We start from the raw sequence: 27,057 nt of genomic DNA on the forward strand, positions 1-27,057 counted from the left end.
AACTTTTAATTGGAATCCCTATCGCAGCTAGCAGCACTTTCTTTTTGGGCCATACAGGGCTTGAATTGTCCAAAGTTATATTACATATTTATTGTCACTGATTACCTCAACAGAAGACATGATCCACGCTCACAATTTAATCAAAGAACAAAATGCATTACATTACGTCATATATACAGACATGTATTTCAAGCAAACTAGTTACAACATGGATAAATAACTATAGTACAATTGAAAAAAAAAACATCATTTTATTTGAAATCTGGACGGATTTAGATTATTTCCATAATTTCTCTCAATATAGCTCCGCATACCTAATCTCATATATTCATTTAGTTCTTGATTTAGTTTAATGGTTTGATATTACTAATTATAATATTAAAATAAATATGTTATTCACTATAATTATTTAAATGTTTTTGAAAATAAGATTATAATACTTATTAATGATAATTATTAATGAATATTATTTTATTTTAATGTTACAGTGAACACCGAAACTAAATGAATAATTAAATAAAATATGGAAAAATATAGTATTAAAGATGGGTAAGAAGAGAAACCAAATGCCTCTCCTTTAGTTCGCGCCGTTCTTAAGGACTGATAATTATCAAACTAAAAGGCGCCAAGCCATCAATTGATCCCGTCATTGGATGCTGGGCAAACCCCAGTGCTTCCAAACTTCCTTTCCGATGGTGTCCTCGCATCCCCCACGGTAAAAAGAAAAAGCGAATCATGCTATATCGATTATCGATTTGACAGTTATTAGACACGTGGATATATTGGAATTAGAAAGGAAAAAAAAAAATAGTACGAAGAGCGGCTTCAAACTTGAGCGAATAGCAATAAGCCACCTGATATTCGTTTTACGTCTCAACACTGGAGCAGAACAATTCGAGCAGACTCCACCACTTTGAATTCGTGTCAAATATACATAAGCTTCGAATTCTGGTTTAGTTATTTTCTTGCATTGCCGGAAATCCGCTCACACAGCGCAATGCTTTGCTTGTATAATCTTCATACCTGGCTGGTTACTCAGAACAAAGGAAGGAAAAATCTGTGATTGTCGATGAGGGCAGAGTTTTGTAACTTCATGTCGTTATTGCACGTTCATCGCGAACATTTCTCAAATCTGCATGGAAAATCTAGATCTCCCAAAACATAAAGGCTGATTTTTTGTATAGTTGAATGCAATCTCAACTACTTTTAGAACTCATTTTCTTAGCCATTGCTTTAACTTGGTTCAACTGAAAAATCAGAAAAAAGATGTTACAGTTGAAAGCAGTTCGACCGACCAATGATAAAATCATTAAGATACAATTACATCCGACTTATCCATGGATGGTCACGGCCAATGCGACAGATCGAGTGTGTGTCTGGAACTGGGAACATCGCCAGGCACAATGTTACATTGCTTCCTTTCCATTCATCGCCTATAGACATGTCTTTCTTATTTTCGGTTCTTTCTTGTTGCGGCGTTGCATGTCTTATTATTATTACTATTATTTTGATTTTTCTTTTACCATCTACTATTATTTCGATTGAAAAACTCCTTTAGATGATATTATGAACTTAAAGCCAGTGGAGTAGACGAGCGGCGTTTGGTCTGCGCCAAGTTGGATAAGCTAGCTGAGGGAGAAACAGGTAAATACCTCTACAGCAACAGGCAACAAACTCCTTTAACCATCATAATTACATAATTTACAGGCTCTGTAAACAATCTGTTCATCATTTCTTTGCTTTAATTGGTCATGACTTGTGGGACGATTCATGAGTCACACAATCACTTGAATGGTAAAATTATTAGGAACGTTGCCTCAAATTTTGACAATCTAACTATATATTATTTTCTAATATATATATATATATATATATTCTTTTGTGACAAAATTCTTCACTGTGCAAAATCTTCTAGCAGAAACATTTGCATCGTCAGCAAGCATCCTATATGATGATCATGGTTTCCAGGCTCCCCCGCCCCTTAAGACTGTCACTGTAATTAATTATGTTATTATTTTGTACACTGATATCAAGAATTGCTTGAATTTCAGGTAATGTTATATCCCTCTTGTACAGTTGAATATATATTATATTCAGTGCTGGGTCTTAGGAAATGGAAAAAAAGAAAGTGAAAACTACTTTAAGGGGAAAATGTTGGCAGTACAAAATGTTATGCATTGTTGATGGTCACCGGCATTTCTTTAATGCTTTAGTAATTCAAGCCCGCATTCAAATGTCTGTTTGAATAGATCACAAGGGGAAACCCACAGAAGCAATTCGTGGAGGGAGGTAAATACCATTGCGGTGCTTTTGATATCTTCTTCCTCGGGGTTTTTGGTTCATCTGTTTATCGTGACACACGATTTCTTTTAAAAGTGTTTAGTAGGTTAATTTTTTTTTGACGATGATGTACACTTTTGGAAACTCTGGCATTATCACTCTGCTGCTGCATGCAGAGGCTCCATCAGCAGTTCATAATACCGCGTCAGCATTTAGTTCTCTCACCCCATCGACTAAAGGGAGGCATTTTCTAGTCATATGTTGCTTGAAAAAAGCTATATTCTTGGACTTGAGTGACAATGCGTGGCCGTGATGGGCCAAAGCAAGATCTTGATAACAAGTCCCTCCTTTGGTAAATAGTTATTTTATTTAAATTCTCTTTTGGTCACTAAGTTTAATCTCGTTACATGAATACATGATCTATTAGGACAAAAGGTGTTGACTACTTGATAATTCAAGGCAGTCTGGCAGTTTAGCAGCAATTCCTATTCAAGACATTCTTTCTGCATTCCTTTTTTATTTATTTTTATGATTTCATTTAAGCAATAATTTGTTTGCCTCCTAACGGGTGTTTCTGTTCTAGTTGTTTTATGCACATATCAGTCCTGGACTCATAGGTGTTAAAAATCATGCCCTCTTTCATTCAAATAGTACTGCACTTCAGCTTTATCCTTTGTCTTGATTCCTAATTTCAGCATCGTAGTGGATTAGTCTTTGTGTCAAATGTTGCATGTTATTTTGTATTCTAGTAATATACCACGTTTTGATCACCGATCACTCATCCAGTTATGAGCTGTCTACAATTTCATCTTTACGCACACAATAAAAGTTCTCACCTTTTTCTTTCTCTTGCTGTTCTAGCATGGAGTTCCTTTATAGATCTGGTGTTAGTGACGGTCCTCTTGTTGCTTTTGGTGGGTCTGATGGCATCATCTGAGTTCTCTCAATGCTGACATGGAAGGCGAGTAGTTTAAATTCTTTTGACTACAAAAAGTTAGCATCTATAAATAAAGAAAAGCTACAGAAGTTATTTATAATTAAAAAGTCCTTAATAAACTTAAAGAAAAGTTTTATCAAGTTACTATAAAGTCGAACATGTTGAGATGAATGTATAAACATGCACAAAAAGATAAAATCCTTAATGATCATATGCAAGAAAAAGTGATCGTGGTATCTATTGAGGATAAGATGGTAGAAAATTATTTAAGATAAATTTGATATATATAGGAAAGGCCATGGGGGCACTAGTGAGAGGAGTGAAGTAAATAGTCTTGAGTTTGTAAATAGGGACAAAGGAAGACAAAAGAAAATATTTAGGGAAGTTGTTGAATGGGATTTTTTTTTATTAACAATATACTCAAAGGTTTAGTTGTTGATAGAGCATAATGTCACAATGACATTGTGCAATCTATGTGGTTGACCCACCTAGTGTGATAAGACTTGCTGTACAAAAAGTTGGCATCTAATATAATGGTTATTGTAATATTTATCTTGACATTACCAAAACACGATACACAATGTTGTTAAGATAATCAGGATATTCTTAGGTTATTATAACATGAGGGTTTTAAGAAAAATTAGTTTAAAAGTTTGGGATTTCAAAAAATCCTTTTTAGAAATATGTTTAAACTTAAACGATAGTTAAAAATATACAAAATAAAATAATGGAAGCATGAAAACCATAATTATTACATCCAAGCTTCAAAGAGGGCAAATTAGACATTTCTCAAAATGCACCGTCTGCCACAGCAGATAGCACAGAAAGGAAGCCTTCTCGCTATGTAATGTGCCACAACGTATAAGCCCTGTGTTGTGGTGCATTGCTTCTATCATAATAGCGCCTCCGGCCAACTTTTATAGTATACCATTTTGCCATTTGACGTTCGATTTGAGCGATTTAAGTATTTATATGTAGCTTTTTGAGTTACCTAGCTATTGGCACTACTTTCACAACTAGACACTTTACCATTTAAAAAGTTAGATACCTGGACATAAATTACCCTTTTTCCTTTCAAAACTCATCTCAAGGTGTCCAAAACTACCAACCAAGTGTCAATAACTCTATGACGACTTGAACTAACTTAATTAGATCATAATACACCTAATTAATAAATTATATCAATAATTACATTCCAAACATAATATGACCATTAAAACCTTGGATTCACGGTGATCAAGAGTATAGGCATAAGCACATTCAACCATACCATATTTATCCACACACATACGAAAATAATATTAATGTCACTTGTACTAGCATTTTGATCTCTTATAATAATTTCACTACGAATACATAATCTTAGATTGAGAACCTACAAATCACATATTCTCATACAAATGACCCCAAAACAATATATACGATCATAAGTTGGTATAAATTTATAAATCATTCATTACACCAAACCAAAAGAGGGAAAGAGCCATACAAACACAAGCTCCTCATACCCCAATAGAGTCTTCCTTCTCTTTACTCCTATCAAAGCCTTTACTTGTAAAATATAACCATAAGGGTGAGTCGACTACTCAGTAACCAAATAATCTAATCTAACTACTTATGTGCAAGAATAGTATATGTAAAGTGATAATAAAACATGTGGTTCAATTATCAAATATATATGTATATATACATTATTATACAATCATATCGAATGCATGATCAACACATCACCTTATATCCTCCGATTGAATTTGTAAGCTAACAATTCAATAGAACCAAATTCATGTAACTAACCGGCCCAAACTTACTAATCATCAGAGGCAGCCCGGCCAAGGACACCTTTACTTATTCTTGGATTATAGATTCTCCCTCTTAAACATCAAGGGTGTTGTATGCCTAATTTATCTCAACTAGTATTGGAACTTTTAAATAGGATAGGATTAAACACTAAGGCCTCTATGGTGTCAGTATATCATATGAATTTTACACAATATAAACCCACATCTCTAGGTAAACTCTAACCTTGCATAATCATCATGCTCATATAATACAATTCAACATAGCCTCATGCTCATACAATATAATTCAACATAGCTACATGCACATGATTATTTCAAAGCATCCATTATCAACAAATCATACAATTTTGCAAGTACATGTACTTATGATTTTAGGTATAAATTCCTTTGAAAAACCCATATATGTATAAAACACACACACACACACACACACACACACACACACACATGTATATTCATTTCACTTCACATAATACATACTAATAATATACTAGTTCAAAAATATAATATAGGTATTTTCACAATTGTCACAACCATCCAAATATACAAATAGTAAAATTAAATTATTTGGTCACTTCAATTCTTTTGTCACAAAAAGGATTACCATGGTAAATTGGTACTCCACAATAGTCCACTAGTTCAATGGAGCTTAATTAGTATTTAATTTACAAAATTAAACACTAATCATCAATTAATTCTAATTAAATGCTTTTTTAAACTAATTTTAGGTATTTACTATATCTAAATTTTTTCTTTAGAAAAATTAATACTTTCAACACATTCCATAAATTCTATTTAACACCTAAACACTTAATTAACATCAATCATGCATCCACATTACTCCTAATCTTTCAATTTTCACTTAGAATTTGTCCAAACCTTTAAAAAAAATTACTATAAAATCCTTAAACTTAGGTTAAAAGTTTGATCTAACTCTCTAAGGCCCTAAAGGTTCAGTCAAAATCCAAAGGAGTAGAAAATAACACTCAAACCTAGCCTAAAATATCAAAAATTCGAATATAGGGGAAGGAGAGGGGAAATGAAGCTTGCTTAAGTGCTAAACTAGTGTAGATTGACTCCAAATTGCTCTAAAATTGAAGCCCTAGTAGTCTCAAGCTCTCCCTCGTCCTCTCTCTCATTTTCTTCTATTTTTTTCTTCTAGTTTTGATGCACACGACTATCTGATAAAAGCAAATTTTTGCATATTCACTGCAGCACATGGCGGATGGCATAGTAAGGCTCAAAATGATTTTAGGCCTTACTTGATACTCGGTTTGTATGAACTCCCATCTAATTTTCTTTTAAGGTAGTTCAATGATCTAATAACCTCATTAGTGATACAAAAATATTATTAATTTATTAATAACTCAATTTTACTAATTTACCCTTTCAAACACTAAAAATTCAAAGTTTGAAATTGAGGATGTTACACTTATAATCTTTGCAACTTGTAAGGAGGTATAATGGAGGCCATAAAGGATCAATCTCTTGCTTGATGACCTTTGCGGGTGCTTCTGGTGAGGTAAATCTTAGACCCCTTTAAGAACTTATACTATTTTTATTTGTTTTATTTGACTGGGTTATTGTTCTGTTTGTTACGTTTGTCATCCATGCTTTCGTAAACATATTCTCAACATTAAATATCTGAATTCTCAAGATGTGTCGTGTGTGCTATTTCTTCTCCACGTGTAAACTTATTTTTTGTATGCACCATTTCTTGGTGTTTTTTTAATCCTATGTCCGTTCTTAATGTGATTCATGCCCGAATGCTTTTCTCTTGAAGTTGGTTATAGTAATTGTTTGCAACACCATTACGTGGGATTTATGTAGAACATTTTTTGAACCATATAGCCTGTAGTTGATTGGTGGATAGATGGTTTTTCATATGAAAAAACAAATGAGTAGATATCTGTTGATTCTATTGAGTATCGACTTTTTCTGCCCTGACACTGGCCGCCTTCTTACTCGCATGGCAACATGTCATTTCTTGTTTATATATGGAGGTCAAATTTGAAGTCGTTCATTTCATCTTAGAAGTCGGTTTCATTAGCTTTCCTGATGATTCCAGTATTTGGCAGGTACACGTGCGCTTATGCTTTATCCTGTAGTCATCCTGGTATTCGGTGTGGATGTCTTGTTGCCTATGGTGATTCTGTTAGCGTAGTTAAAAGGTATCTCTGTCTTTTTTTCTTTTTTACCAAGTCAACAGTGCATTTGCATATCTAACACTATTTTAACCTTTTTTGCAGGGCAAGCAGGCTTGGGAGAGAACACCATGATGATCTAGCACAATTTATGCTGGGAATGGGCTATGCTGCTGAAGCCCTTCATTTGCATGGAATATCCAAGAGGTATGCTATATTCTTATAGCCAAGTGCATGATTAGTTGCACAACTTCAATTTTGGATTAAGCTTCCTTCAATGTCCCCGATAGCAAAGTGTCATAATCATCAATAAAAAAATATAAAAAGTAAGTAAGTCCACTATATTTATAAGCCATGAACAATGTGGCTTTGACTTTAGGTTAAATCAGTAATTCTATTCATACAACCTATGTGAAAATATGGTTAAATATACTGCCGTTTAATGTTATGCAGGTAGGAGTTTGATCTGGCAATGAAAAGCAATGATTTGAAGAGAGCTCTTTAGTGCCTTCTTATCATGAGCAACAGTAGGACATGATAATCTTGGGCTTGGTTTGAGTGACACTCTTAAAAAGATAAAAAAGAAGATATTGTTAAAGCTATTCAGCGTATAGTCAAATTCGCTAAGGAGTTTTTGGATCTTATTGATGCTGCAGACGCTACTGCACAAATTGAAATTGCCCGTGAGGCTCTTAAGAGGTTAGCTGCTGTTGGTTCAACGAAAGGTGCTATAAAAGGTCATGAATTGAGAGGATTATCGTTACGACTTGCAAATCACAGTGAATTGACACGGTTAAGTGTAAGCACTCTTAATCTGGCTTTATAAACTAGAACAAGTTGCCCCGTGTAACACGAGATATGTTTTGCCGTTGAAAGAAATGAAAACCAAAGGTACATAGTAATGCAAAATAATAATAAACATGTAAAAGCATTGTTGCTTGATGTGACCTTAATAATAATAATAATAATAATACTCTTTAATATTTTTCCTCCATCGTGGATGAGGAATTACATCATGCATTTTAGGGCTTGGTGAATAATTTAGTCACTCTTGGCTTGGGACGAGAATCTGCACTTGCTGCTAATCTCTTGGGTGACGACGGTCTAATGGAAAAAGCATGGCAGGATACAGGGATGCTAGCAGAAGCTGTGCTTCATGCTCATGTAAGAATTGTTTCCTGCAACTAGTTGATCCCAAGTTTAATTTAAGTAAATATAGCATAACCTTGAAAATATTACCAGGCACATGGACGTCGAACTTTGATGAGCATGGTTCAAGCTTGGAACCAAATGCTGCAGAGAGAGGTTGAGCATATAGAATCCCACAAAACAGATGCTACAGCTGCATTTCTTTCCTCTCTTGAGGAACCTAAGTTTAAGACGTTGGCAGAAGCAGGAAAACAGACACCAATTGAAATCTTACCTCCAGAGATGGTTCCTCTCTCTGCTCCCTTCTCCACCCAGAAAAAACCACCATCTGCAGCACAATCCCAATAAATGCTTTGAAGCAATCCGCATCAACACCAATGCCATTACTTCCTGCTACTACAACGGCGCCAATGAATGCTTTAAAGAAACTTGTATCCACAACACCACCTTTTACAATCACAAAAGAACCTGTGAAGGCCCTAAAGCAATCTAAATCAACAGCAACATTTCCTGCGACCACAACAGAGCTCTTGAATGCTTTAAATCGTTCAAGATCAGCGCCAACAGTACAACCATGACAAGGCCAATTACTGAATAGCAAGTAGCAACACCAACACCAACAACAGGAGTGCCAATGAGTGCTTTAAAGCAGACTGGATCAACACTAACAGCTCTTACTACAACAGTGCCAATCAAGGTTTAAAAAACCGGACAGTCGAACCAGCCTCTGGTCCGGTCCGAGTGAAGCAATAAAACTAGCCCTACAGTGAACCGGTGGAAACTGGAAAAAGCGAACGATTTGCAAGGAAACCAATTCAGGTGATCAAGTTAAAAAAAAAAAAAGACGCAGAAACCAAGAAAGACGATAAAATGCAGAAAATGGCAAAAAAAAAAAAAAATCTTTGCTTCAGACCTCTACCTTAAAAACGTTCCCTTAGTCACAAAAGTATTAGATCTGTGTTGAGATTACCAAATTCGTAAAACTCTTATACCTCAAGTGCATACCCGTGGCTGCCAAGGGAGAAGAAGAAAGAAGAAGGGTACTGAGAGAGGAAAGAAAGCGATGACGACGTTTCAGTTTGACGTTTTGGATATTATAAAATCATAACCGTTCCTCAAACCATGTACAATTACTTTAATATTATTGACTAATGATTAATGATTAATTAATTCACATTGAGGAGTAGAAGAGGAGGTCGGAAGAGCTTGAAAAAGAACAAAAGAGTTGCCTGGGAAACCGAACAACAAGGAATGAGAAAGTAAGAAGTTGAAAAAGTGAAACCGGCCGTGCTAGGTCAAAGTGCAGGAAATGTTTTTTTAAATTGAAAAAAAGTATATATTAAATTGTGACCAGGAAAAATAATTTTTTATTATATATTTCTTATTAAATTTGAAACATATTTTACTATAATTTAAATATCTATAATATATAAAAACATTGTAAATAAGTTTTATCAAAGCAGATAGATAATGACATACATTTCAGTTTATTTTAATATTAAATTTTAAAATTTATTAATTTTAACTATTAAGTTTTAATATTTTGCCATATTAGAAATTAAAATATATTAATTTAATAAAAAATGGTTTAATTTTAGTTCAATCATAACCAGACCATTAAACTGTGAACCAGTTACTTTATTGATTTAATGATTGATCCAATTTTTAAATATCTTGATATCAATAAATGATTTGAAGCAGTTTGGTTCCACACCAACACCTATTCCAACTACACAATGCCAATGAATGGATTGAAGAAATTTGAATCAAGACACGAACACCTGCAACTACAACAATGCCAGTGAATACTTTGAATCAGGCTGCATCCACAATGACATCTTCAATGACCATAGTGCCAATGAATGCGTTGAAGTAGTTTGTATCAACCCCAGCTTCAACACTAGTTAGTGATTTGCTTTCATCACAGTCTAACCCAAACTCTACTCCACTCATTAGTGATCCACTTTAATCACAGTTTACCTCTAACTCTATGCTTGCCCTCCCCAAACGGAATCAAGAGAAATCGTTGTTGATAATGTTGCTCACTCTACATCTGCAACTGATATAATTCCAACTGGTAGAGGGGAAACCGTTCGAGCTGCATCTACAAGAAATTCAGCTTCACACATATGTCCTGCTACAGGTAGCGGATGCAAAGGAGAGCAGCAGACGACCAATTGTAGCATCTTTGAGAGACTTCCTCGCGTGATTAGTATTCTCACTGTACCTTTGATATTTGCAAATAGGAGATGATTGTATGATTGAAGTTTTTTTTTTCTTTTTTCGTAAATAAAGCATTCCATTGAAGGAATCCTATAACACTGAAAAGCTGGTTTCTTTGTTTTTTATATTTTCGTAATTTGTAATCCTTAAATTTGATGCATTATAAATACAACCATTCTATGCATGATGTTTTTAACCCCCAGGGGTCAGGACAAATTTACATTTCTGCAGGTTACTTAGAATAATCATTTTTAGGTCAGAAGTTAAACTATGTATAAAATTGCAAATTATAGTGCCAAAAAAATTAGAGTAGAGTAAAATAACCCATTAAAAGATAAGTGTTTGTTAGTCAATATGTCATGTGATACTTGATGGATTAACGGCCTGTGTCAAAGAAAATACACGTTACGTGTGAAACTTGTACTTCTGAGGATGTGAAGTTGGGCTAGCTAATAATATTCTAGATCCAACCTTGTTGGAAATGTGTGTAAGTGGAGTATTTCGGTCAACAAGGCTAAGATGAACTAAGATTCATTTTGATCAATTTCCAAGATATGGGATGAAGTGTTAAGTACTCAGATTTAAAGAGGTAGCATGTTAGCAGCAACTAGTATTAGGGTGCCCTGATCTGAAATTAACATAGGCAACACCAGAATATAAGCCTGGTAATTTCTAATGCCAACAATCATGATTGACCACTAAACATTATGTCATTTTTCATGTCATCCTGTGATATTTTGCCACACAGAGGACTTTTTAGTAATTAAATCCTTACTTAGACTTCTCTATGATTTTCCCTAAAATAAATGAGATAGTTCAGGAGGGCAACTAATAAAGACGATGTCTCATTAACATTCTCAGGGGGCCAACTAATAAAGACGATGTCTCATTAACATTCCTTCTCTAATTACACAATGTGGATGACTAAAACAAAATCCAAGAGTTCAACACCAGACTTGATAAAAGTACGAAATGGATTACGTAATACTCAACACAGAAACACCATCTACTTACTATGAAGTATGATACTCGTTGATAAATACAACTTCTATTCTGGGCCCGTGGCAAGATCATGCCAATCATTCGCATTAACTAGTTGATTCTCCTGATCTGATTAACAGCAAGGCAATAAATAGATGCTAAAGTCAAGAAAAAAAAATTGTTCAACCCTAATTTTGATAATAATAAAATAAAAAAAGTTTGTATTTTACAAGTTTAATTAATATATATTAATGGCTTACAAGGAAGTTCGTATTCACTGCTTTAAATTTTTGGCTTTTGGCCTTTTTCCCAAATAAGCATGCTTATTTCTGAATAAGTGCCTTGTTCTCAAATACCTAAGGAATACTAAAACTAAATTATGTAATTCTGGCCAAGCCCGACAGGCTAACCCGAATCTATCCAAAAAAATTGAGAGCCAGGCTTATGAAAAAAAATAGCTTTTTTATGTTCGGGCCGGCCCAAGTAGGCACGAAAAAATTCAGTCTAAAGCCAATCGGGCTTGGCCTGAATACCTGAATAAAAAAATATAAAATATAATAAATGTTAATTAATTCTTTAAGTTTTAGGTTATTTTATACTAAAATACCATATATTTGAGTCCTATATATTGTTTAAGTATCAAAAAATATATTTTTATATTTTTTTATAAAATAAAATAATTAATTTTGAAGTAAAAATTAATTAAAAATAATTTTACAAATAAAATTTGAGTATTTAGGTCGGGCTTGACTATTTGAGCTTTTCAGGAAGTTGGGCCTGTTTGGACTTATTCAGGCCTAGTTCCCAGCTCTAACTAAAGCAACTCTAGTATTCTTTTTTATCTATTTCTCTCTTTAAATTTAAGTATTTGATTTGATTTTAATTTTTTAAGGACATTTTATATTAATTGGAAGGTATCTCAAGTTAAGCAAGAATCAAAAATCAAATTATGAAAGCCTTTGGCAGTTACTTGAAATGGATCCTTATTCCAAAATAAGCATCACTATTTCGAAATAGCTTATTCCTTTGTCTTGCTCTTATTCTAAGTGTCCACATGTTACCTATTCTAAAATAGCTTATTCCAAAATAGTCTTGCCTTATTTTGAAATAGTAAAGCTATTCATGATACATTTCTCATTACTACTTATTCAGGAATAGCTTATTTGAGAACAACTTTACTTATTTTTAAATAATAAACTTTAGATCAATAAATCGTTTTCTCTTTCGATATAAGTTCTTTACTTTAAAATAATCTCTCAGCATCTTCATTTAGATTATTTTTTACTATTTTGAAATAGCATCACTTATTTTGAAATAATCATGCTGTTTGATGCTCTGTTCCTCACGAGAAAAACAGGAGCTTTTCGAAACTCTCTCATTCCTTTTCTTTCATCTTTGAATTCCTTATTCTATAAGAACCCTAGTCAAGAACTTGAAGCTTGCAAGCTTCCTTTGCTGTCTCCATTTTTCACAATCAATTGTGAAAATTCCTTCCCTTAAAAGATCCACCACAATCCCCTGACTCTACTTCCCTTTTAAGTATTGTGGAAGCTTGACATATGAGGGACTTACCAGTGATTGGAGGTCAAATAAGGAGGGAGCATCAAATTTACTGGCGATTAGGAAACTAAAGGGCCTTGGTGAAGTGAATAATGATAGGAAGGACGAAGGGACTCACCAGTGAAACTGTGAACGAGGGAGAGAGGGGGAGACAACGAGATTTTTTTTTTGGCCAAAGGCATGACGAGTTCAAGCATAGAGAAAGGGGGTGACATGACTGACGATAGAGCTATGAATTCAGGCGGATTGGGCCTATTCGAGCTCGGCTCTAATAAGCTTGGACCCAAACAAGCTGTACTCCCTAAAAAATCTGAATAGCAAGCTCGGCTGGAAACCCAAATTTTATTTTTAAAATTATTGTTAATTAATTTTTACTTTAAAACCAATTATTTTATTTTATAAAAAATGTATAATATATTTTTTTATACTTAAATAATGTATAGGACTCAAATACATGGTATTTTAATATAAAATAACTTAAATCTTAAAGAATTAATTCATATTTATTATATATATTTTTTAAAAATAATCCTTTTATTTAGGTATTTGGGTCTGCTCGAATAACCCTGAACATAACAAAATATTTTTTCTATGCTCGGTCCTAAATTTTTTCTAATGAGTTCAACTAGCCCATCAAACTTGGCCTAAATTACTAGCTTTATCTGATGATGAGGTAGGGAGAGGGGGATGAGATTGTGAGATGGAGACACAACTGCCAACTCTTCAAATTTATGGGCCCTACTTGCTCACTTAATGTTCATTAGCATCAATTTAAAGATATGATACTAGGTGATTCATTTTTAAAAGTTTAAGGGGTTAATTGAATCAAAGTAGAGTTTTAGGACACTAACTATTTTTAAGGGTAAAATTCAGGGGCAAAATAGATTTTAACTTTAAAATTACATAAACTTCCTAATTGTTTTAATAACCTACATTTTAATCTAATTTTTAATAAATATTTTTGTTAGACATTTAAAATACTTAATTTTTTATTTATAATTATATTAAAAATTTTAAATTATTAATTAACCTTGTAATCTAAATGTTTACTCTATCTCCCCCAATTTTAAAAAACTTTAAATAATTAACTATAATAATATTTAAATTTAAATAAATAATCCAATAATGTGTTAAAATTAATAAAATTTAAAAAGACAAACTTAAATCTTATTAACTAATTTATTTCTTGTCATATTAAATTTCTATTTCATTAATTTTTTATACGGATTTGAAATATTATTTTAAATAATTTATATATTTAATTTTTATAAAAAATATTGAAAATATAAGTTTATATAACTAAAATATTTTAAATATGGAAAAATGCATTAAATTTTTTTTGGTAACTTGAATGAATTTTAGATAATAAATAAAGAATATTTTGATCAATACATATAACTTAACGGTCAACTAATAAGTGTATGAATGAAAATAAAATTATAAAAATAAAAGACAAGTTTGTGTTTGTCATTATTAATTATTAATTTTAAAGGAAGTTCACATATGGTTTAAAAATAAAAAAAGATATTTTTAATTAAGATAAAATAGAGAGAAAATCAGTGTATTTTACTGTAAAATAAAAATATCTATTACTTTATTTTTTAAAAATGTAACTATTTGTCCCTTTAATTTTAACATATTTTTTTATTGCTCTAAGTACATTAGAATTTATCTATATGCTAGTCCTTATATTTTTAAACATGACTATAAGGAAAGAAAAAAAAATCAAACATCATTAAATCATACTCTGTTTGGTGCAAAATATAAAATATTTTTAACTATAATTCGAATACTACTAAAATCCAGTTATATCCTTGTTTTTATTTATAAATATTATAAGTTTTTCTTTTTACCCTTTTTCTCAATTTCAATAATAAATTAAATGAGAGGGATAATATTTTTTTTTAATGAAGTACGATAACACGAGAAAGCGTAAACCTAGTTGCAGACTAATAAAGTTTTAACTATCATGAAAACTGAGAAAAATATAATAATTATCAATAAAACTACACAACAAACCAAGTTAATAAATATAAGAGTAAAATAGAAAAAAAAATTTAACACCTATTAAGTATTTTATATTTTGAACAACATGAGTTGGAAAAAAAGTCTTATCATTTCAGCCAGAGGGAGTAATTCTTAAACACAACAGCTAGGACAAATAGGCAAAAAGGCTAATAATCATTTTACTCATACAATGTTCAACTTATTATGATCTTGTCAACTCAACAATAAAATCAATAGAATTATATACACATCAGCATGTCCAATTCTGTCAATGATAATAAGAATTAACGTTACAACAAATAAAATTTAAGAAAGTTAGAATAATGAAAAAAATATAGAAACTGATATCAAATAAAAGAGTAAAAGTATATGAACAAATAATTATATATTTTTTATTTTCAATGGTATATTCGTAAATTTCAAGTTCGGACAAAACTGGAGCCCCTGGCCTTTCTCACGTTGGCATCAATCATCAATTGCCTCAGCCTTTCAGCCTCTTCCCACTTGTGCCTCAAAACATACAAATCGGATATGAGCGTATACATCCCTCCATCATTTTCAGGTCTCACCACCCTCAAGACCTGCCCAATCACTCTCTCAGCCATCTCAAATTGCCCATGCTCCTTGCAAGCCGACAAGAAAGATCCCCATACAACAATGTTTGGTTCAAGCTTCATTGATTTGATTATCTCGTAAGCTTCCTCTAGCTTCCCTGCTTTCCCAAGCAAATCAACCACGCATCCATAATGTTGAATCCTTGGTTCTAGCCCGCACCTCTGGATCATCTTGAAATACTCATGTCCCTCCGTGACTAAACCAGCGTGAACACAAGCACTGAGCACACCTGTAAAAGTCAGTTCATTGGGTTTGATTCCCGCTAGCTGCATCTTCTCAAATATGGCTAAAGCTACTTCGCTGTACCCATGTTGAGCGAAGCCGCAGATCAGTGAAGTCCAAGATATGACATTTCTTTCCTGCATCAGCGCAAAAACATGGGAAGCAAATTTCAAACACCCACATTTAGCGTACATGCTAACTAGGACGGTACCCGATACCACACTCAAGTCCCATCCATTCTTCATCATGAAACCATGAACAGATTTTCCGGCTAATAATCCAAGAGAGCCCATGTGGGTACAGACTGATAAAACTGATGTAGTAGTTATTTTATCCGGTTTAACTCTCTCATGCCCCACCATACGTCGAAAGTGTGATAAACCTTGTTCATAATATCCATTATTCGTGTAAGCAGCAATCATGGCAGACCACGAGGCCACATCCCTGTGCGGTATTTTCTCGAAAACTGACAGTGCTCCTTGGATATCCCTTCGCCTTGAATATCCAGTATCATCGTGTTCCACGATACTGTATTTTTCTCGGGCATTTCGTCGAACAATTGGCAAGCATCCGCGAAGGAAGCGGCGATATAGGCGTTCAAAAGAGATGTCGCCACATAAACGTGAGAGCTAAAGCCAAGCTTGACGATATCGGCATGAAGGTGACGAGTGATGGCGGCGTCCTGCAGAGGAGTACAAGATTTTAAGGTGAAGAGAATGCAGAAGCTATCAAAAGGGACCCCATTGCGGTGCATTGAGAGTAGAAATGTAGGGCTTTCCGAGGAGAGGAGACATTTCTCAAAGCTATTGCCCATGAACTCAAATTTCCAACAAACGACGACACTGAGTGATTCATATGTTACGTTCAATATTCAGGCTGACAAAATTTATCATCTGGAGAAACATCACTGCTAACGGATAAACAGCCCGATCTGCAATATGAAGAAAAAAAATGCCATTCTTGAAGGCTCGAAGTTAAGTTGAATGAGAAGTGCAACTGTTAGCGGACGCTGGCGATGGATCACGTAGGGGTGACCCGGGGCCTACTGGATGCGGAGGAGTTCTGAGAGATTGCGAAGGCAATGTGGAGGTGGGGGAAAATCGGTAAAAAAATGCTACTGTAGACTACAGTCTGTAGTTTATATTAAAGATATTTTTAAAATATTACAACATCTTTTTAAAATAATTATCAAAAAAATTTATCACCCAACTTTTTTTTTTTAATTCTTTTCATATGAGATAGTATGTGCCTCGACAATTAGAACAGAGGAGTAGGGTTTCAAGTACCGCATTATTAAATATTGAAATTATTTATATTATTAAATTAAGTTTATTATTCACAATTTATGAAGTATCTGGATTTATATATTATATTTTTTTTTATTGATGATAATAGAAAAATTAATAGTATTTGGCGTCCGGGTCCGAATCTTCCAGAAGCATTAGAAATCGAAGCAAGCATGGGAAGAGGGAGAGCTTGACGGAGGGAAGTGACTCTGAGAGCACCCACGAGAGAGCATATCAATGGCTTTCAGTGGAAAAGTCACCGTCTCCGCTATATGTCGTGCTCTAATCTTCGCCAATAACCGTAGCAATATTTCCTTTGCCTCCTCTTTCTTCTGCAATCACCTCCCATCCAGATTTTCTGCATCGCCTTTGCCTTCCTCTGCATATCATTTCCTTAAAATCGCCAATTTCAGCAATACTAGTACTAGGCTGTTTTGTAGTTCTGAAGCCAACCCCGCCAAGAAGAAGGTCGACACCAAGGTCAATTTTTCTCTATCCGATTCTGACTCTGAGAGTGAAAATGAGGACGATTCAAAAGATGCCCGGAAAGAAACTGACAAGAACAGGAAGCTGCCGCCGCCTTATGACCCCTTTAATAAGAAGCCGCCGGTAGAAGAGCCCAAGGATCCAAAAGATTTGCAAGAGATTTTCCACAACATGAGAAGCGGTGACGGATTGTTAAATCACGCAGTCAAGATGTTCGACGCATTGTCCAAAGACGGTCTCACCCACGAGGCTTTGGAGCTGTTCCGTCAGATAAAAGACAAGGGTCAAATGCCCGACGTGGTGGCTCACACGTCCATCATCGAGGCCTATGCTAATGCTGGTCAGCCCAAGGAGGCTCTCAAAATTTATATGCGCATGCTGGCTTCTGGGGTGTCTCCCAATGCTTATACCTACACCGTTCTTATCAAGGGGCTTGCTTCTGATTCCAAGTTTTTGGGAGATGCCAAGAAGTATGTGTTGGAAATGATGGAGAAGGGCATGAAACCCAATGCTGGGACCTACACCGCCGTGTTTGAGGCACTGGCTAGGGACGACAAAACGGAAGAGGCAGGAGAGTTTTTGGAGGAAATGAAGGCCAAGGGATTTGTTGCCGATGAGAAGGCTGTGAGGGAAGTTCTGAGTAGCAAGAGGGGTCCCATTTTCAGAACCGTCTTGTGTATTCTTTTTGGCCGTTAACTAGCGAACGTCTCGGCATGGTCACAGCGGGTTGTTTGAATTTTAACTGAGATAAGAGTTGTGTCACCTGCAGTATTGTTTTCTGGGTTCTTTGTTTTGGACGCATGGTTTTGTTGATTTGCAGTGGGTAACCTTGTTTAAATTACTTTCAGCCATCCTATCCTAGGTCGAAAAGCATTTAAATGCGACAAATACTGACCAGCTTGGCCGCGTCGTTCTTATTCTTGACATCTGCCACGTCTACTTATGGAACGTTGGCAATCACTTAATGATACAAGCCCTGCAATTTGAATGAAAGAAAAACTGCATCAGTGTACTTAATAATGAATACTCATATTTGGTACTTTATCCATTCCATTCTCGAGCTGCACATCTAAAATGCGAGAGCTTAATCCGTTAAAATGAGTCTCCTAGTGCGAACCTAAGGATGGATGCCAATTTACGTGAAGTTCAAGGTAGACTACAGTGTTTATGTTTCATGGGAAGTGTGACTGCGTAGATATAGATTGAGAATATGAGCCAATCCTGATCATATGAGTTGGCCCATATAAGTTAGGAATAATATAGATTGAATAGAGTTTAACTTATTTTTATATAGATTGAAATTTCAACCCTTAAGAGTTAGTGGGTTAAATAGATTAACTCGTCAACTCATTTTATTTTATTTTTTAATTTATTTTTTATAAATTTTTAAAAATACACTTAAATGAAAATGATAAAAAGTTTCAATATGATATTCCTTCTTGTTGTGATTCATTTTAGATACACTAAAATGTTAACTCATAATATTTATATAAAATATGTGAATTAAGTCAACCAAATCATGACCATCTATCAAATGTCATGAATCTATAATATTCCTCCATTTTTTATATTTTTATTTTTTTTAAAAAATAATATGGGTTCAATAGACCAACCCTAACTCATTAGGATTATTCCATATGGTTTACAAGTTATTTGGTTTGGAAAAAAAAAAAACTTGCTTTTATTCGAGTCAATTTGTTTAACCCAACCCAACCCCTATGGCCAGTTATTTAGGCCAAATCATATAACTTGACCTATATTTCCAACTCTATATAAGTATGTATATAGACAAATGTGCATATATCTCAAAATTAATTCATATAGGTTGCTCATCTTTAAGTATCTAAAAGGATAAAAAGCAAATTTAATCAATAACTATTTTTTCAAAAGCATTGAGTAACTTATATTATTAGGTGATGTGAAATAAATCTTTAAGTTCTAAAAATGAAGCATTCAATGGCTCACCATTAACTTCACTCGATGGATATTATGTATGGCCCACAAATGACATGTGGTATGCCACCTCAGCAAGTGTAAGAATGAAAATTTAGTCACAAATTATTTTTTCAAAAGCAGTAGGTAGCCTCTATTATAAAAAACAGACCATCTGAATGTATAAATGGTGTTTTAAAGATAAGAAGATTGAAAAGATTGGCGCGTTATGAGTCTCATAAATTTAAAAATAAATAGTGTTTGATTAAAATTGATGAGAAGATATTGAATGATCTATTTTTTATAATAAAAACTATTCAATACTTTTTGAAAAATAATTCGCAGCTAAATTTACACTACCACTTATCATTTATAAGTCTCACATAATGTCTATCGAGTGAAGTTAACAATAAATTATTAAATGTATAAATTAATTTAAAGTTAAAAATTTATTTTATACTACCTGATAGCATAAACTATCCCACGCTCGTAGAAAAATAATGTGACCAAATTTGCACACGTATCCTATTTAAAATTAATTTCATGGTTGACTTGTAAAGTTCATAGTAAAAGTTTAAATTAAAAAAATCTCTTATATTTTAATCTGATATGAACATTTTTATATTTAAAATCGATTCAACGTTGACATTTAAAACAATTTTTCTGAATTTTAGATTTTAATAAAATATTTTTGTTTTTGTTATCCAATCCAATTCAATCTTTTTATTCATTTTGATTGCAGTTGTATCTAAAGCTACTTCGGTATAAAATATAATTATAACCAAGTGCCAAAAGTCTAAATAAACAATATCCAGTCTCACCATCTAAACGTTTCTTTCCAATCATACCAGCTCTCAACGGTCCATCCATTCATGCATGGTTATTCCTATTTTTTTTCTGAACCATAAGAGATTTAACGAGATTAACACATTAGTAACATATTAATTGGGAAGGAAACACGGGATCGTACATAATTGCTGTTCTTGCTAAATATCACAAATACAATACGAATGATAACTTTAAATCCCGCGTGAGAGGGAATGAACTCCGAGGCCAAAAATGGAGACACCCGTTCCAATGACGGCAAATTAACGCTAATTCTGTAATTCTTCCAGCGAAGTATCTTTTAATTTCCTGAACCTATTTGCCCCCACTGGCGGCAGCTCAAGTTTCTCTGAGAAACATGGTGACCTATAGAATGGCGAAACTATAAATTTTAGAAGCCTCGTTTGTTGGGACATTCAGATGCACGATGTCCAGATTGCCCACAGTTAAAACAAGCCCCTCCAAAGCCTCTGCAATGAAATGAATAACAATTAGCCAAATTTAGGTCTTACTGGGTTCCCATAACTCAAGCAAGAACAAAATTACCAAATAACAGAATTCTAAGCAAAGAAATAAGTATGCCATCTCTCTTCTCAACCAAACCCCTAAAACCCACCCCCAGTTTTTCCTTTACACAGATGTCAACATTTTCCTCGTATATTGAGGATAAAACATCTGTTGGATGGAGGGAATGCTTTCCATGAGAGGTACAAAATAAAGCATACCTTCAGAAGGGGCAGACTAAAATGTCAGGAGAAATCATACCTGTCTGATGATGGAGACCTGCTTGATCTTCTACCTCCAATTAGCCAATCATCCTCGTTGCTTCTTGCCTTTTGAGACCAGCTATTGCCATTTCTATAACTTCGACCACCTTTCCTATTTGAATCAAACAATTCATCAAAGCTTCCACTGTTTCTTGACTTTTGAGACCAGCTATTGCTGGTTCTAAAACTTCGACCGCCTCTTCTATATGAATCACCAAATTCATCATCAGAATCAAAGCCCCCTTCTCTCCGTGAGGTTTTAAAACCTCTCCGATCCCTAGAACCTCTACGATCTCTGTCAGAAAACTTCCCATAGAAATCACTTGGTGGCCCATCATCTTGCAAAGGAGGCAACTGCTAGCACAAAGAATGCATTATTCAGAGAGGCAATACGCTGGTGCCCAATTATGTTTGCCCCCGGGGGGCTGTTTTAATATGGTATTTTGATAAAGAGTTTATTAGAAGAACATAGCAATTAAATGTATAATTTACCTTAGTGATCTTAGAAATAGTGTTGCCAGGTGGTATTTCCTTGTTCAGTAACTCCTTTGCAATCTCCTCTGGAAGATCGAAAACAGCCCCTTGAACCTGATGATCAAAACATCAAAAAAGTTGAACAGTTTAGGAGCACCTCAATAGACAGACACAAATTCCTAACGAGACAAGCACCAAGAAGAACTACAGAAACAAACCCTTTCGTCTGCAATTATATGTATTTTTCCAACTTCATCAGCAGCTGGAGAATAGACATCAGAAAGAAACCCAGTGACTGATCTTGCAGAAAAAAACCTTCTAGAATCTCCTTGATCTCGAGTCAGTTGTAATGTAACCCATCCCTGCAATACCGATGATAGTTTCAACGAGCTAAATAGTTAATATAATTCAATCAACAGATATATGTAAGATAAACTAAAAATTTAGCATGCAGCACATTGGACTTTTTCAGACTAAAACCAAAGTACTTGCATCCAGATAGAAGTCAAATGCAGTTTAAAAAAAAGATCCACATGACATAGACAGCATGAAACATCTTCAGGCCAAGCATTATGACCACCATAGATTAGTAGATCCCCCAAGATTAGATGTTCTGTGCATTGAAGAAAACATTGTTCATTATACTGGTTTTGGAAGCTCTCACATAAAAGTATGCAGAATATTGTAAAGAAAGACAAGAAGAAACAGGGAATTATTGACTTTGACAAGTTGGCTAAATGAAAGCAATGCAAAGTATAGTTCACTTTAAACAAAAGTGCCAGCTATAAGATTGTAAAACGTTAGCTTCAATGTAAACAAAATCCTCTAAACTACCTGCTCATGATTGATAAGAGACCGTGATGAGGGAGGTTTTGAAAATCCACTCAGATGTGCGAGTGCAGCTGCAAGGGCACTTGTTCCTTGTTCCTCAATCAATTTTTGTGCAGTTGGGGTGAAAAACTCAATGGATTCAGGATGAACTCTATTAAGTGTGGCAACCACTTGGTCAGCTGATGATTCCAAAACATCACCTATAGCTGGTGGTGTAATAAATTCGAATTTACAGCCTACATCACGCTCAAGAGATCTAACTGTTCTCCTCTGGCTACTGGTGTACATCAAAAGCGCAGTACCTTCCTTTCCAGCACGCCCAGTACGACCAGAGCGATGTACAAACGTCTCAGGGTCATTCGGAAGTTCATAGTGAATAATCTGAAGAAAAAGGCCACAACAGCTTAGCACTAACCCAAGGAAAATATAAGGGCTTCTACTTCAAATATAAATCAAACACTTGCCTGATTGGAAGCAGATTAACTTCAGTCAGAAAGAAGACAACATATTTTTGGGATTAACTTATACATTAGATATAAACACATATTATCAAATAAAAAAACTTAATTCGTCAATCAAATGAAAAAATCACAGTGAAATTACAAATATGACTAAAATATCGAGATGCATGATTGTGTGTGTAATATAATATAAAGGTCAGATGCAGCGAAAATCCCCTCAAAGTAAAACATAGATAAGCCAGGAACAGACCAAAACACACTATATAGCAAATATATATATATATATATAGACTCAAGTGGTTGGGTCTATGGCCTCAAACTTCAGACTAAGCTGGTAAAAAAACCAAGACCAGCGATTGAATATTTAAGACATGAACCCCAAAGCATCCTATTGAACTTACCAGATCAACATTAGGAATATCAAGTCCACGTGCTGCCACATCAGTGGCAACAAGAACCGTGAATTTCCCTTGCCGAAAGCCATTCAATGTTCTCTCTCTCTGATGCTGAGATATATCGCCATGCAGTGCCTCAGAAGGTATGCTATTTGTCAATGCCAATGATACTTCATCAGCATCTCTTTTTGTCTGGGTAAAAACAATAGTCTTTCCACCCTTTGCATAAACCTACTTGCCATGATAAAATGATAACATGACCAACATTAGCATTTAAATTAAAAATAGAAAATAATTAATCTTGTCAATCTAGTATATTTGAATTCACAACATAAGTCTATCAATATCAAGGTGTAAAAGTTTGGCGACAATTTTTAAAAGGAAGATATGTAAAAGTTAGACATCTAGACATTTACTTGAGAATGCCTTTGATATGTTTAAGAGAGAATGCACTAACACGTATAAAAAAAGTCATATGAGATAATTAGAGTTTCGTGAAGCATATGTCCGATGAGAATGTGATGGAACTCTACTGCTAAACAGATAAATATGCAGAGATAATAGAGATTAATGACCAACAAATCAGGAGAAATACTGGGGTTTGATAATAATAATCCCAAAAGGCTGAATCAATGTTACAAAAGACACTTCAGCGATTCAAACAAACCCTATTCCCAAGTTACAGCCGGAACTCACAACACTACTATGGAACCCAAACACATGCAATGCTATCTAAGCATGCCCTCTGGTTTTTGAGAGCCAGTCTCTCCCTTGAACAAAACCCAAAAGTAATGACTCTCCCCCCCAAACGAAACTAACGGCTACTATAACCCAAAAGCAAAGTGCACAGTCTCCCACACCAAGTTCTGCTAAAGCAGACCTAAAACCACTATGAGTCAATACTAGGTTTGACTAGCTTTCTCCTTAAGAGTAAGGAGAGCAAGGTCAACGTTCTGCCCCTTAGAAAGATGCTTTCCCTTTTCTTGTATTTTTCTGAATCTCCTCTTATAGGTTTTTCCAGCAAAACAGAGTCTATCAGAATGATAATCCAAAGCTTGATTAGCATACACGATTGTCTACATCATGAAAGGGAATCTCTCGAACGAGTAGGTAATCTGCAATATTCAGCCATCTCTTAAAAGTTTAAACATTACGGTCCAAGTTTTATACTCATTCTCATTTCAATAGATTTTGAATTTAACGACTAGAAAGAAAAGTAAGTTAGCAGCATTCAACGTTACTTGACATGATTAAATAATTCATCAGGCTTGTAAGTTATAGCTGAATATCAACGATTTAAAAAAGAGGGGGGAACAGCAAACTGCAGATCTTACAGTTATGAGATCAGAAAGCATTGTCCGCTTTGAAGTAGCAGTGGCTGATATTGCATAAAGTTTGATCCCTTCCGCAAGTTTTTCCTCTTCTTCACCAACCTATTGAGAAAAACAAATAGAGTCACAATCATTATTCTTCTTTTCAGATGCAGAGCATCAAAAACATGTTTTAACTTTTACGCAATCTATATTGGTACAAGACTTGTTGTTGTAACTTTCATTCTACAAAACTCAAATTACTTCTCAAATATCTTCCCCAAGCTACATAGGGCGAGGAACTAACCTACGAGATATGGAGATGTTTTGGAACGGATGAAAAATAGGGTAATAATATGTTGCACCACTATTGCCAGTATTTTTAAAATGGAGGCAAAAATAAAAATACTTTACCAAATCAATTGTCAACGGATCGTGTAAATATTTCTTGGCAAGTTTCTTCACCCAGCCAGGCATGGTTGCAGAAAAAAGCATGCTCTGCCGTTCAGATGGTAATTTCTCTAAAATTACTTCTACATCCTCCTCGAACCCAACAGCAAGCATCTGATCGGCCTCATCAAGGACCAAATACTTCACTTCACTCAGTTTAAGACTGTTCCCATTTATTAGGTCAATTATTCTACCAGGTGTTCCAACCACTACATCAACACCACGAGAAAGTGCATTTTGTTGTGTAACATAAGAAACGCCCCCATAAACACAAACTGTGCTCAAATAGGGTGCAGATTCTTTTATCTCTTTCTCCACTTGCTTTGCTAGTTCCCTGGTGGGTGCAAGGACCAATACTTTGGGCAAACGACCAGATCGTCTGTAAGAAACCAAAAGTGTATGATATGCATGAATTGAGTCTGAAGTTATAAGCCTTCTAATGCAAGAATCGTAATGATGAGTACCTCAGGGAGATTCTTTGTTCATCGTCAGTGAGCCCTCTAATAATTGGAATCCCAAATGCTAGTGTCTTTCCAGTCCCAGTCTTCGCTCGGGCAATAAGATCTCGACCTTGGAGGGCCGGCACCAAAACAGCTCTCTGATCACAAATTGTAGGTTTCTTGTTACCAATTTATTTGAAGTGGAGTAATTCTAATTCATGAACTTATAATAATGGAGTTTCTTTAAAGAAGGAGGAGGAGAAGGAGGCTTCTGGGCTACAAAATTTACCAGAAACTATTAGATGTGATGAACATCTTGAAATGAACATACTAAGCTATCAAAATGTGGGGTTCGACATATTTATGACACTAGAGGTCTAAAGCTAGAATATCTGGGTGACTTATCGCAACTCCGCTTCTTCGTGTAAAGAAGTATATTAACGATAAGGTTACGCTGTTATAGATAATTAAAAAAAAAATCACGCGATGGAAAGAGAGAACGATATAGTATCAGTGGCGAAGTGAAAGACAACACCTGAATGGGGAAAAGATGATTGATCCCACGTTGCTGGAGTGATTCCACAAGGCGCGAAGGCAAGCCCAGCTTGGAAATGTCGAGCTCCTCCTCGTTGCCAACAGCTAAAGAAGCCTCGGTTTCAGAGTCATAGCCATAGTCATCGTTTTCAGTAGCATCATCCAGAGGTTCTTTGTCGGAAAAACCCCGACCTAGGCCCTTGAACGCTTCTTCACTCAGAACGGAAGAATTGGGCGTGGCAATCGAAGAAGGAACAAAGCTAGCTCTAGGTTTAGCCCCACTCTTGAAATTTCCGCTACCATTGTTACTGAGGTGAGCTCTCAGAACGTTGTTAAAGTGGGACTTGTTGTCAGAACATTGGAACGAAAGGGAGGTGGTAGCACCCGTTGTTGTTGTAGCTCTTTTATATAGCTCCAGAGACGGAGTCTGGTATATAGACGAAACGCCTATTACAGAAGACATTGTCTCTTGAAAACAAAAGGGGTTGGTCACTTGAATATCTAGGAACCAGCAAGTATTCACTCAAATTCTAAGAACCGGAGAAGGGGAGACTCGGTGTGAAGGAAGCAAAAGATGGAAGAAACAGCGGGGACAGCGAGAATGTACTTCACTTCACAGGGGATAGGGCGCAAGAGTGTAAAGAGAGGATAAGGCCACGCCCTTTCACGAATGTATGGCCTTTCAGACCTCCACCTCGAGGGATATTTATTAGATATTTGAATCGGTCGGGTTTTCTTCTTGGGTTATTGCCCATTAAGCGCCCCATCCATAGTTGGTGTGTGTTTAATTTTTAACTAGATTTTGCCCCGTGCATTTTTCATCATTAACTACGGGAAAGATTTTATCATTAAATATATAAAATATTAAAATTTTTTAAGAGCCATTGCATTGATAAGTGAAAGAAAAATATTTTAGAATTACAATATTTATATCATATATGATCAAATT

At 34.8% G+C, this 27,057-nt stretch overlaps 2 protein-coding genes and 2 pseudogenes across 2 annotated transcripts; 2 read left to right on the top strand and 2 right to left on the bottom strand.

The window, feature by feature from the left end:
• The first annotated feature begins 1,266 nt into the window (after positions 1 to 1,266).
• Positions 1,267 to 8,771, top strand: LOC129305654 (uncharacterized; annotated as a pseudogene).
• Positions 8,772 to 15,335: 6,564 nt separating this feature from the next.
• LOC129307484 (pentatricopeptide repeat-containing protein At1g33350-like) lies at positions 15,336 to 17,024 on the bottom strand (annotated as a pseudogene).
• A 341-nt stretch (positions 17,025 to 17,365) lies between these two features.
• Positions 17,366 to 18,715, top strand: LOC129307050 (pentatricopeptide repeat-containing protein At4g38150-like). Its single transcript, XM_054947910.1, has one exon. The coding sequence runs from the start codon at positions 17,441 to 17,443 to the stop codon at positions 18,383 to 18,385; it is 945 nt and encodes a 314-aa protein (XP_054803885.1). The 5' UTR covers positions 17,366 to 17,440; the 3' UTR covers positions 18,386 to 18,715.
• A 1,818-nt stretch (positions 18,716 to 20,533) lies between these two features.
• LOC129306978 (DEAD-box ATP-dependent RNA helicase 3, chloroplastic-like) lies at positions 20,534 to 26,766 on the bottom strand. Its single transcript, XM_054947815.1, has 10 exons — positions 26,110 to 26,766; positions 25,599 to 25,732; positions 25,099 to 25,513; positions 24,709 to 24,807; positions 23,381 to 23,605; positions 22,522 to 22,899; positions 21,906 to 22,049; positions 21,706 to 21,801; positions 21,212 to 21,567; positions 20,534 to 20,916 (listed from the first exon to the last, which is right to left on the bottom strand). The coding sequence occupies exons 1-10, from the start codon at positions 26,569 to 26,571 to the stop codon at positions 20,838 to 20,840; spliced, it is 2,388 nt and encodes a 795-aa protein (XP_054803790.1). The 5' UTR covers positions 26,572 to 26,766; the 3' UTR covers positions 20,534 to 20,837.
• Positions 26,767 to 27,057: the final 291 nt, after the last annotated feature.

Source organism: Prosopis cineraria, unplaced genomic scaffold, assembly GCF_029017545.1.
Source record: "Prosopis cineraria cultivar Desert tree isolate PC_DT_omini unplaced genomic scaffold, ASM2901754v1 PC3, whole genome shotgun sequence".
In the NCBI taxonomy this organism is placed as follows: domain Eukaryota; kingdom Viridiplantae; phylum Streptophyta; class Magnoliopsida; order Fabales; family Fabaceae; genus Prosopis; species Prosopis cineraria.

Excerpts from the sequence above, each read along its gene's own strand:
- LOC129307050 (XM_054947910.1), top strand. The coding sequence starts at position 17,441 with ATGGCTTTCAGTGGAAAAGTCACCGTCTCCGCTATATGTCGTGCTCTA.
- LOC129306978 (XM_054947815.1), bottom strand. The coding sequence starts at position 26,571 with ATGTCTTCTGTAATAGGCGTTTCGTCTATATACCAGACTCCGTCTCTG. Across the intron at positions 25,733-26,109 it reads ATCATCTTTTCCCCATTCAG|AGAGCTGTTTTGGTGCCGGC; the intron begins GTGTTGTCTTTC and ends ATTTGTGATCAG. Across the intron at positions 23,606-24,708 it reads TGCTTTCTGATCTCATAACT|GTTTATGCAAAGGGTGGAAA; the intron begins GTAAGATCTGCA and ends CATGGCAAGTAG.